This window comes from Mus musculus, chromosome 6 (genome assembly GCF_000001635.26).
Source record: "Mus musculus strain C57BL/6J chromosome 6, GRCm38.p6 C57BL/6J".
In the NCBI taxonomy this organism is placed as follows: Eukaryota; Metazoa; Chordata; class Mammalia; order Rodentia; family Muridae; genus Mus; species Mus musculus.
In genome coordinates this window covers 90,391,948-90,403,664 of record NC_000072.6, presented here as the reverse complement: position 1 = coordinate 90,403,664, position 11,717 = coordinate 90,391,948, and the positions used below count along the sequence as shown (strand labels likewise).

The 11,717-nt window shown below is 47.1% G+C and overlaps 1 protein-coding gene across 2 annotated transcripts in view; it reads right to left on the bottom strand.

Moving 5' to 3' along the window:
• Positions 1-174: 174 nt before the first annotated feature.
• Zxdc (ZXD family zinc finger C) overlaps positions 175-11,717 on the bottom strand; it is a 34,013-nt gene continuing 22,470 nt past the window's right edge. Inside the window, exons 7-9 of one of the 2 annotated variants that reach the window (XR_377502.4) lie at positions 4,734-4,903; positions 2,782-2,883; positions 175-1,645 (exon numbers count right to left, since the gene is read on the bottom strand). Coding sequence is in view for 1 of the 2 variants with exons in the window: in NM_173002.3 (NP_766590.1) it covers positions 1,559-1,645; positions 2,782-2,883; positions 4,734-4,903 (359 nt within the window). In the remaining variant the exon portion in view is untranslated. The remainder of the gene's footprint in view (positions 1,646-2,781; positions 2,884-4,733; positions 4,904-11,717) is intronic. The other variant, NM_173002.3, reaches the window with a different exon arrangement.

Genomic DNA, 11,717 nt, shown 5'->3' with positions numbered 1-11,717 from the left:
CACTGTGCCGGTTGTCATCACAAACAGCTGCTCGTGGAGAAGTCTCAAACCTGTCCCTGAGGACGGCAGGATGGTGCTGGCTCTTGGAGACAAACGAGCAAGTAGCCAGCTGGGAAGCAGTGGGAAGAGTCTCAATACCACGCATAGTACCTTGAATGAAAGCAGCGCAAAAGCTTTTGCACATAACATTCGAACACTTTTATTCATTTGCACTAAGGACTGGGCCTATGGCAGCAGGAAGCTCCAGAGCTCAGAGCACAACAGCCCATCCTGTCACTTGCAGACACACGCTGGAGGCTGTGGGAGCTGCTGGAGCAACTTCTCTGTGGGGTGGGCTCTGGAGGCAGGCGACAGTGGTACCAGGCTGCCTACTGAGTGTCTATGGGGGCGCTGATTACAGCTAGGCAAGTTCAACCCCTAAACTTTGGCCTGTGATGCAGGAGAGACATGTGGAAAGGAGTCTTCTCAAGTAGGATTTATAATCCTTTTGTAGGGAGCAGCACCCAGGTAGCATCCAGAGAAAACTCATGCCCAGTTTCAGAGCTCTCCCCAAATCCAAGAAACAAAGCAACTCAGATGGGACAGAATCAAAACAGTATCTGAATAAGCACACACATCAAAAGCCCAAAGCATTGCTGAGTGACCCTGTATCCAGTCTTGACTAACAAATATGTGCAAGGCAACCAACCGTCTCCACGGGGAAGACCAAATCATTCTGTGAAAACACACAAGGCCACATAATATGCTTATCTCCAACCTCAATCATAAAACAAGCCTATTGTTCCAGCCCTACACATAACATAAAGCATTCAGAACTCCACTGTAGAGACTGCTGACAAGTTACTACTTACCATGAATTCCAGAAACAGAATTTAGAAAGATGACTTTAAAAGCCCGAACTCTTCATTCACAAACTATGAGCACACTGTCAATTTAGGAAGAGGTTCTATTAGCAGGCTACTGGCAGGCGGCAGGCCAGCCAATCACCTTTCAGACTAGATGTTTTGCCAGAGCTCAACCTGACTTTGGCTTCACTACAGCATACAGTGTAGAGAAAGCAATACACCCACCAAAACCATTCCCACAGGTGAGAAGCTGTTATATAAGCTCTCAGAATGTGTCAGACAAATCCTAATACACTACAACTCAGTATAGAGAAGTACCTGAGGAGGGAGCCATGCTCTACCCACTTCCTGCAAGGATCTTTTAATGTAAAAGGTGCTACCCACGTCAGACCCAAGGGGACCTGGGAAGGGCTGGAATGCATGTGCGTGCGTGCACGCACGTGTACACACACACACACACACACACACACACACACACACGGCATGGGCAGGGTGCCTATCACAGAGGGCAACCTGTGGAGGCAGTTTCAAAGAGTATAGCCCAAACTGGCTCTTGCTGGAACAGAATCAAAGTACTTTCAATATGTGTACCCCAAAGTCTCAAAGAATCAGGCTGGAGTGCTGAGGAAGTGAAATGAGTCTCTGCCCACCCACAGCAGCTGAGGTCTTGAAGCACAGCCTGGAATTCAGTCTTCATTGGCTCAAGACTGCTGTCACTCAAGGTCCCGCAGGTTGATAGTACTTCCTGGTACCTGTGCAGTCTCCAGTCCAGCAAAACCTCCAGGTGCTGGAAGCACCTCCTGTAAAACCAAGCAGAGAAGTAGAGGGTAGGGCAAGAAGAGAAGAGGAAGGCTCAGCAGAGATGTGGCCCACACCTTATGTTCTTCAAAGAACAATGTGACAGATAATGGTGGCATAAGCTTTTGATCCCAGTACAAGGAAGGCAGAGTCAGGCAGATCTCTGTGAGTTCCAGGCCAGCCAGTGTAGGCTACAAAGGGGGACTCCATCTTAAAAAAAGGAAGAAAGGAAGGAAGGAAGAAAGAAAGGAAGGAAGAAAAAGAAGTAAAGAAATAAAAAGAACTAAAACAGTGATATTTTTCCCAGATACTTTTCTAAAGGCCTACTGATGGCTCCATATATATTCAAACACCCATGTACTCTTCTGTTAAAAAAATGGCTCATTCTTTCTTGTACCCAGCATGCAGTGGGCAGGCTGCCCAGGGAGATGGCCACGGCTGCATAGCCATCACTCTCCTGCTGGAATCCAGTCCGCAGTGCGCAGGTTGCAGGTCACTGGTAGTCTGTATCTTCCCTGCCTCCCTCACAGCCTCTTGCTCTCTTCCCGCCACCCTATATTTTTTTCTCCCTTTTCCTTTCAGTTTTTAGAGACAGGTCCTTGCTATGTGGCCAAAGTGGCCTCAAATTCACAGTTCTCCAGCCTTGATCTGGGTTAATGGGTGCAACTATGTCTATGACATCTGGTTCAGATTTCCTTTCTTTAGGAAGTCCTCTGAGGGCTTAAAACAGTGGTACAGACATCCCTGAGGTAGGCTGCAGTCTGAAAAATGACTTTCATTCCCACCTAGATCTGCATTGGTGACTACCTACTCTCTGTTTACCTACTCCCTCACTTAGCTACTGAACTTATGTAGGTGTAGCTCATTCGTGGAGAATTTAGAACCAGAGAGTGCAGTAGTCCCAGGCATACTATGTTTTATCTGGTCCACAAGAAGACACTGTAGTGTCAAGCAAGCCTTATTTGAAGCTGTGACCCTGACTACCTTTTAAAAAAATTACAAAGTGGCTAGAGTGACCATCAACCCAATGGGCCTCCAGGGCAGGTCTGTGGCAGCTTCTAAACCATGCTACAACCTCCTGACATGGGAAACCTGGGATGAGTTCTACGAGAAGAGCAAGAACTGTAGACATCCAGACCTGGAGGACGTAGACAGGCAGATCCACGGTGAAGTAGGGGTGGAAGGCAGAGCGCTGTGGGCTGAGGCCCAGTGGTAAGCCTCCTTCACCTGAGGGGTCATCCTGGGGAGACAACATCAAGAATTATTACACACTGGTAAGCAGGAAGCAGGAGCAATGGCCCCTCCATCTCACTCACTTTGAGCCTAGTCCAAGGTTCAGTTGAGTCTGGAATCTTCTGTTGTCTGCCTCCCCTATGTTTATTATTTCAATACTCAAAAAACGTGCCTGGTCCCAACAGCTCCTTTCCTTCTACAATGTCCTAAATTCCACACAGATGCCTGAGTGCTTCAAGCTCATGGGGGTGGGGGCTTACCCTTATCTCTGTTCCCGGCTTACCCTCGGGCCAAACAGAGATCTCAAAGCAGACAGCATCTGGAGATGAGGAGACTAGCAGGCCCCCATTAGCCAATCAGGAAAGACTGGTTTTGCTTTCTCAAGTGTGTACTCAGTTACAGCTCGTATTACCCCCAAACTGAGCACCCTTTGCTCTGGCACCCCATCCTTCCACTGCCTTAAGGGCCTTCTGAGTACTACTGTTCCACCTCATGACAACAGAAGTGAAGCTGGGGATAAGGCCACTTGCCCAAGACAACACTAGTCGTCAAGGGACAGGTGAAATAGTCATACCCAGGTGCATGCTCTTTCTGCCTGTGGTGGCATCTTTCCTATGGTCTCTTCACACTATAGTCCCTTAGTCTTGGGGTGATCTCTGTATGCTGACTTGCACACTGTGTTGTGCTCCTTCAGGACAGGCCTCCCACTCCTTTTACTGTGCCAATCTCTACAGAATCCTTTCTCTCTTCCACAGTAACATGTTGTTCCCCCACTGGGTCAAACTAGGAGGGAGGAACATGATTTTCAGCTCCTTTCCATACACAAGCCCGAGTTTCTACCCTCAAAACTCTCATCTGCATCTTTTTTTTCTCTAGAACCCTTTTACACCCTGCTCCACAGGTTACCCTTTGCCATCTGTCCCCCATTATTTGAACCCTGCAAGCCCTTCACAGCCTTCTACTCCCAGTCCCACCTCTTTCCTTCATGGTTCTCTCCCAGATGGATCTTGCCTGTCTCTAAGCTCTCTGAAGAAACTGGAAAAGCTCTACCCTTAAGTCTCCGACATCTAGGTTTGCATTGGCCTTCTGAAGTTTCATCTATACCTCCAAGTGGTGTACAATATGTAGGTGTGACCAGGCCAGAATTATCCAGATTTCTCAGCATCCAAACTTCTTCCTTCTCCTACTCTATCTACCTCCTCAGAGGGAAGCCTGGGAGTACAGGTATGTATGGGGCTGCTAAGTGACCTGGCAGTGAGTTCCCACAGATGGGCTGTCAGATGCAGGTCTGCAGAGCCTCCAAAGAGGTGGCTAAGCCTTCTTTAGTGATCAGTGAGAAAGGAAGCAGAAAAATCAAAGAGGCCCTGGAATTTTCACATGAGAGCCTGCACTGTGGTGTGTAGAGTGCTGCCCAGTAGCATGGCCTAAACAGTCAAAGGAGAGCTTAAAGGAGGCTCTGGGGAGGTGAACAGTGTGAACACAGCAGTATGAGGCTTCCACATGGCCACCTTGGGCATCTTAGATGCCTCTGACCTGCACAAAGGAGGTCCCAGGCAGGCCTTTGCAGGACAGAGGCACATGCCGCCATGTGCACCTCCAAGGGAGGTGGGGAAGATGGACCAGGTTGAGGGAACTAGACACGGGGTAACACAGTGCCACAAACCTGATACGTCAGTCCTAACAAAGGCAAGGGCTTGCACAGATGAAGTGAGACAGGCTGGGAAGAAGAGAGAGGCTGGGGTTATTAAGATGGCTGGGACAGGACACAGGACTTGGGGCAGTTTACTGAGAGGGCAGAGGCCACCCCTCCACTATCCTGCCCCTGTAGACCTCAGCATCCATATGGCTGGTTCCTACCTGCAGAACAGGGATCTGGACACACTGCAGCCCAGCTGCAGGGGCTGGCACTGTCAGACCTCCACTGGGTACCATGAGAGTTCCACAGAAACAACTGTGCTGGCCTGAGTGGACATGAGGAGGGTTGATCGTGCCACCTTTTACTTTCCTGTGAGCAGAGTCAGAGGCTCCTAAAACAAAGCAGATAAAAACAGCACATCTAACACATGCTTCACTGGGCTCAGCCCTGACTGGCGAGGAGAGGAAGAACCTTCATGGCTCCCATCATCCCACACAGCTTCCCTGACTTGAAAATTGTTCCAAAGAAATTTTCATGAGGGACTGGAGAGATGGTTCAGCGGTTAAGAGCACTGACTGCTCTTCCAAAGGTCCTGAGTTCAAATCTCCAGCAACCACATGGTGGTTCACAACCATCTGTACAGCTACAGCGTACTCATATAAAATAAATAAATAAAATAAACAAACAAATAAATAAGCAGCCAATCAATCTTAGAAATTATCATGAGGCAAGAAAGAGGGGGAAAAAAAAAGAAAGAGGTAAAACAGACAAACCTGAGACTTTAGCAGAAAACTTACAAAACCCATTGTAAATCCTTGTGCCTGACAGAACCTGACTCAAGGTGCTCTTGTGAGGGCCAAGTCCTATCTCCTCCCTAAATCCCCACAGCTCCTGGAAGGAGAGAGAACACAGTAGCTGGCTTTGCCACACAGACCAGCCTTCTAGTTGCAGCAGGATTAACTACGTGCCCTCTGCAATGCCCATAGCTGCTATGGACCTGCTGACCTCACTTTTGAAGGTTACCATGACCTTGTGAGGGTGAAATCCAAGTGTGCTCTGGTCATGTTTGACACAGGCACAGGGCTTCTTTCTGCCTCTCCCCACCTACAGCCTGCTTTCTCTCAGGGTGGGGATCGAAGAACTCTTTTCATTTTATTTTATTATTTTATTTTATTTACTTCCCCTCCCTCCTCCTAGTCACTCCCTCTTACCTCTTCTTCCCCCTACCCCTCCTCCCCTTTTCAGAAAAGGGGAAGCCTCTGAAGGAATCAACCAGCCTTGGCATATCCAGTTGCAGTAAAACTAGGCCCATCATCTTCTTCTATTGAGGCTAGACAAGGCAGCCCAGATAGGGGAAGGGATTCAAAGGCAGGCAAGATAGGGCCGTCAGAGACAGCCCTTGCTCTGGCTTTAGGAGTCCCACATAAGGACCCAGCTGCACAATTGTTACATATGTGCTCTCTGGTTAGCAGGAGGAACTCTTTCTTGAAGTGCAAATATTAACCAGGCTATGGACAAGGTGAGGAGGGCCCATGTCAGGAACAGAGACTGAGCTCCCTCATTGCAGAGAGAGGTGGATCCACTCCAGTTTCAGCTTACCTGCTGGGCTCTCTGTTCAAAGTCCCTGATGGTCTGTACACAATTTTCCTGCCTAACTGCTTTGTTCTCAGCAGAGCAGGGTTGGGGCTGGGCTACTGCAAGACAGGGCCCAGGGCCAGACATAGCAAGAAGCTTCCTGCTGCTTCCTGAACACTATCCCTCCGGAACTATACATGTGTGAACTCTTATGCTTTTAAGTTTCCTATTAACCAAGCATGCTTCCTTGACATAAAAATATGAACAGAAGCCGGGCGTGGTGGCACACGCCTTTAATCCCAGCACTCGGGAGGCAGAGGCAGGTGAATTTCTGAGTTTGAGGCCAGCCTGGTCTACAGCGTGAGTTCCAGGACAGCCAGGGCTACAGAGAAACCCTGTCTCCAAAAAACAAAAACAAAACAAAACAAAACAAAAGAACATAGCTAAAATTTTGTATTTTGACATTTTTAGTCTACAAGTTAAAATTGAGTCACCATTGCAATAACTAGTAATAACTAGTCATGCAAACCAAATCCCACGATGGCAGATGTATCATCAGATGCAAGGGAGCTCCCTCAAGAATGGCAACTTCTTATAACCATATAGAGGGCCTTCCTCATTATTGGTCTTGAACTTGTGATTCTCCTGCCTCAGCTTCCTGAGTACTGGGATTACAGGAATGCCTGGCACAAGTATTGACAGTCCTATTAAAAAGCCAAACTGTATTGAAAATACATTTCAAAATGACTGGGAATGACTTTTTCTCCCTGTACTTTTCTCCCCTGCCTGTATTTAATGATCACTTATGGAAAGGATAAACATGGTCAGCATAGATCTCTGTTAATTGAAATTTTAAAAATAAAATACCCATGAGTCTTAAATATACTTTCACCACCACCCTTAGTTCCTGAAAGAACTCACTCAGTGTTGAAGAAGTAACAGCCAGGAAGGCCAGGCAGCGAGGGCAGGCATCAAGTCAGAGCAGTTAGGGGTGCTTATTCTGATAAAAGGCTGCCTTTAGCTTTTGTAATTACAACAAACACTAACACACATCAAAAATATTACTTTGTACAGTAAGAGGGTTAAGATAGCTTTTTAGTTTCAAGAGCAGACACGACTGAAATGGTGTCTATCTAGTATATGCTGTTTTCTAGCTACTGTGCAAGCTGCAGGATTACGAGTGTAAGGCTGTGCCATGTTTCTAGAGCGGCCAAGCCCAGCCATGCTGGCCACCGCCCTGTGAAGCAGGTACTCGGGCTTATTCTTTGCCTACCCGCATGGCTTCGTTGTTTATCCTTCCCAGTGAAGTCAAAGCTGGTAGGTGGATTTTTAAAGGAACTGAGCAAAATATGACAATATGTCTTGAGTGTTTTCTGCAGTGTTTCTCTGGCAAGCCTTACCCTACCTGGCCTTGTTACTAGCAAGCCCGGGGTGATGTGCTTGTTACTATTATTACCATCTTCCTCCATCTTCTTCCTGACTATCAAAACATCAAAAATCCCACAAACAAACCAACCAACCAACCAACCAACCAACCAACCAACCAAGAGCCATCTACTGACTCCTGATGGTGCCACTAGGCCTCATGGTTCCAACAGGCCTCATTAGACTTTGAGCTTTCCAAGTTTGACTAGCAAATCAAGGACAAGCACTCACCACGCCCCTTTTCACCAGCCTTTTGACCTCTGCAAGAGTCAAATACACCCATGATACAGGTTTGATATCTTTCCTAGATTTTGAGGGGACTGTTCTTGGCAGCTCTTTAATAAAAATAGTGAAGGCCACTATTATTTAGGGGTACCTCTTCAGTTCTCAGTTGATTAAGGCCTGTAAGACTGAATGTTACCAACTGCTTTTCTGTAGAGATACCATGGTTTTCTGATCTTTGACATGGCCAATTATGCTGACAGAATGCCTAACTAACCAGGAGCCACTTGAAGCTCTAGGTGTGCCTTATCCATTTCCCATAATCCACTTCACCTGAGGGAGGGCTGACATAGAATGTGACCTATATATAGGTTCAGGGAATCCTGGGGTCTTGAGTTCTAGTCCTGGTGTTGATCCCTATTAGCTATTACTGCTCCAAGTTCTAAGATCCTTATCCAGAAAAAGGGAACTATACATTGGGAGTTTTAAGAGAGGACTAGGGCTGGGTAAAAGACACAAGGGTCAGAACCATACCAGGTACATAAAAGACCTTAGATATGACACCTCTTTTGGACTTTAATACGATAAATATTTTATTTGTGTACCAAATATAACTTTGAAATGGCTAGTGATGTGCCATTATACTCATTTAGCAAGTATTTCCTGCATCTTCATCATGTGATACAGTGACACTTCCCCTAGAGCTCCCCATGGCTGGCTTGCAAACCTAGCATTAAAATGAAAAAAAAAAAGGCTATCCAGTGACTGGCCCAACTTGGGATCCAACCCATGCACAGGTACCAAACCCTGACACTACTACTGAGGCCATGTTGTGCTTGCAGACAGGAGCCTAGCATGGCTATCCTCTGAGAGGCTCTACCAGCAGCTGACTAAGACAGATACTTACACTCAACCATTGGACTGAGGTTGGATGGAAGAGTTAGGGGAAGGATTGAAAGAGTGAAGGGGATGGCAACCCCATAGGAAGAACAATAGTATTAACTAAATCAACTAATCAGAGCTCCCAGAGACTAAGCTACCAGCCAGAGAGCATATATGGGCAGGCCCATGAACCCTGGCACAAATGCATCTTTGGCCTCAATGGGAGAGGATGTACCTAATCCTGTAAAGACTTCATGCTCTAGGGAAGGTAGATACTAGTAAGGGGGGTGGGTGGGTGGGTGAGCATCCTCTCAGAGGCAAAGGGAAGGGGGGAACGGTGTGAAGAACTCTGGGAGGGGGAACTGGGAAGGGAGATAACATTTGAAATGTAAATAAATAATTGAATATAAAAAATGCAGTGGTTAAAAAAAATGCAGTGGTAGCTGGTAGTGCTTCATACCTAAAGACCTAGCATTTAAGAGACAGTATAGTTTGAGGCCAGCCTGGGCTACATAATGAGATCTTTTTTCAATGCACCCCCCTCTGCTGCCCCAGCAGTGGTGATGAGACAACAAGGCAGGCAAAGACAGAGACTTGAAGAAGCTGACTGCAGCTGAGGTTGGCATTGCAGGCTGCCACTTGAACACAACGGCACTAGTCACTGTGAAGCAAACATCCGGAGTGATCTCAGCAGCAAGGGACTACCCCTACCAAAGAGAAGGGACCAGGAAAAACGTTGTCACCAGAGTCTAGAAGAGGGACAGTGCACAGAGAAACAGGCAAGGGAGACAGCTCTGCCATACAGCAGCGGCCTGCTTAGTTCCCCACCCACCTGAGCCTCAGGATCAGGTTCCAGGGGCTACTAGGGGAGCATGGGTAGCAGTTTCGAAGGCTATAAAGGCCAAAGGTCATGATTACAAAGCCAGGCATGAGCACAGGAGAGCACTTTGTCCTGGAGGTCACCAGCTGTTACACCATGTACCCAGAGCCTTATTTTGCTCCAGCAAAAATGTAAAATGAAGAGGAAATGGGCAGTGAACAGAATATAAATTTACACCTCTTCTAGCACCTTTCAGTCTGTGCTCAATTGTTTTACAAGAAGTCCTGTAGACATGCCATACCCATCATAGGAGGCCTGGGCTCCTTAAGCAGAAGGGGACCATGAGATATCAGATGGTACACCCTAATCACATCTGCCTTTGGATCTATGAAGAATTGGCAAGGTCACTCTTTTGGCCCTATTAATCATCTCCCTGATAATGTGTGTGGCAAAGTTAATGGTGTTTTTATGTTAAAGTTGGGAACCAGCCACCAAGGGCTGCTTCCATCCTCAATCATCAGGAGCAAGGAGGGGAGACAAGAACAAAGTAGTCTTACAGAGCACAGTCAAACTTGAGGCACAGACTGTCCCAGCAGGGAAGCAACCTTGTAACTGAGAAATGCATGAACAGGAATAGAAATGAAAATGACAAGACTAAAAGAGAGTCCTAAGGTTGGGAATATGGGCTCACCTCTAGGGCTGTGGCAGAGTTCAGTGCTACTGTCTTTTCTGCCTCACTATATCACCTGCCAAAACCAGAGCTGTGCTCAGGAGACTGAAAGAACCTGCCCAAGTCCATCACAGCCAGGACACTGTAGAGAGCAGGCATTCAACAGCCCTCAAGGGCCACTGCCTGAAGGAGCTTCACCACCCTTGGACACACAGAAGGGACTAGGTACAGCTGGAACAGAGGCACCTTGGCGAATGGGAAGAACATGTGGTGACAGTGTAGAGTCTACACTCTGCTTTGGACCCCAAAAGCTACCTCCTTCATAAGCCCGTACGTTCTAGGTGTGTATGGGGCTCATAAGATGAGACTAAACTCCCGTGGTCAAACGACATCCCACGCAATCCAAATGCACCCAGTGCTTTGGACTTAAATTTTCAGATAACTGTATGAATGATACTAAATTCTGTCCTAGAAAGAGAAGTGTAGCAATCACGGGCTGATGCCCTACCTCTCCTTAAGGAGGCCCCTTTCATTCATGATGGCAGCTAAAGGAAGAAGGGAGGAAACCTATGAAACACATGCTTGGAGATATTTGTTTGAAAGTGAGAAACTTATGAAGATGAGATTACTGACTCAAGGCTCAACTTGGCTGGTAACTCGCCAGGGCATTTCAACTACATGTGCATGGCACAGCCACATAGCTCTCTGGCTACAGGCTAGACTTTGCTGGGACCAGTAGGTCATCTCAGGGCTAAAGCTATGGAATGGAAAGCACATGCCCACCCTGGCCTCTCGCTCCTGCCCCTGAGAGGGGAATCATACATCTCCATGTACTAGTGAGACCAGAGAGCCTAAGGCCTCACAAACCACCCAGGAGGAATGGCTGGCTACTCTACTGCTCACTTAATGTGGCAGTTTTAGATTTTAAAGTTATAAAATTGATGTATAAAACTGATGTATTCTCAAATGCTCAAATGCAAAAAGTAGAAATGACCACAATAAAATATTCACAATATTTACACCCAGAAAAAGAGACTATCCAGCATGGGCAACTTACCACTTCTGTTTCTATGCAAGTATATACACAAATATGTCTACCCACACATCCACCGTTTCTTATAGACTGACTTACCAAAACCATGTACAAAGCATGCAGCTTTGTCGACAGACATTTGAGCTATAAACATTCTCTTGTCAACAGCTCTGATAGAACAGTAGGTGGCAAACGGTCCCTTTACATGGAGTTCCATTTCCACAAGGCAGATGATAAGATGTAGCTGCAAGTGTGGTCACTACCCAGCTTTGTTTTCTTTTCTTCTTGGAATCACCACCCAGTGAGCCTGTAGACATACCAGACCATCTCCAAGAGGGCCTCCCTGGCTGCCCTGGCGGTCTTCTGAACACTTGCTCATAGTGGTGTTCCTCTGCCCCCCAACCATCAGCGTTCTCATTAGATGTGGTTTCTGGTCAAGTTTGGTGACAAGATGTGCTCCCCCCACCTCTGTTCCTTACGCCCCTTGCCTTTCCTCAGCACATGTGTAATATGGAGAGCAGCGTCCCTGCCAAGGTAACTTGTGGGAGACCAAATGAGTCCTTGTGTTACAGCAGGTA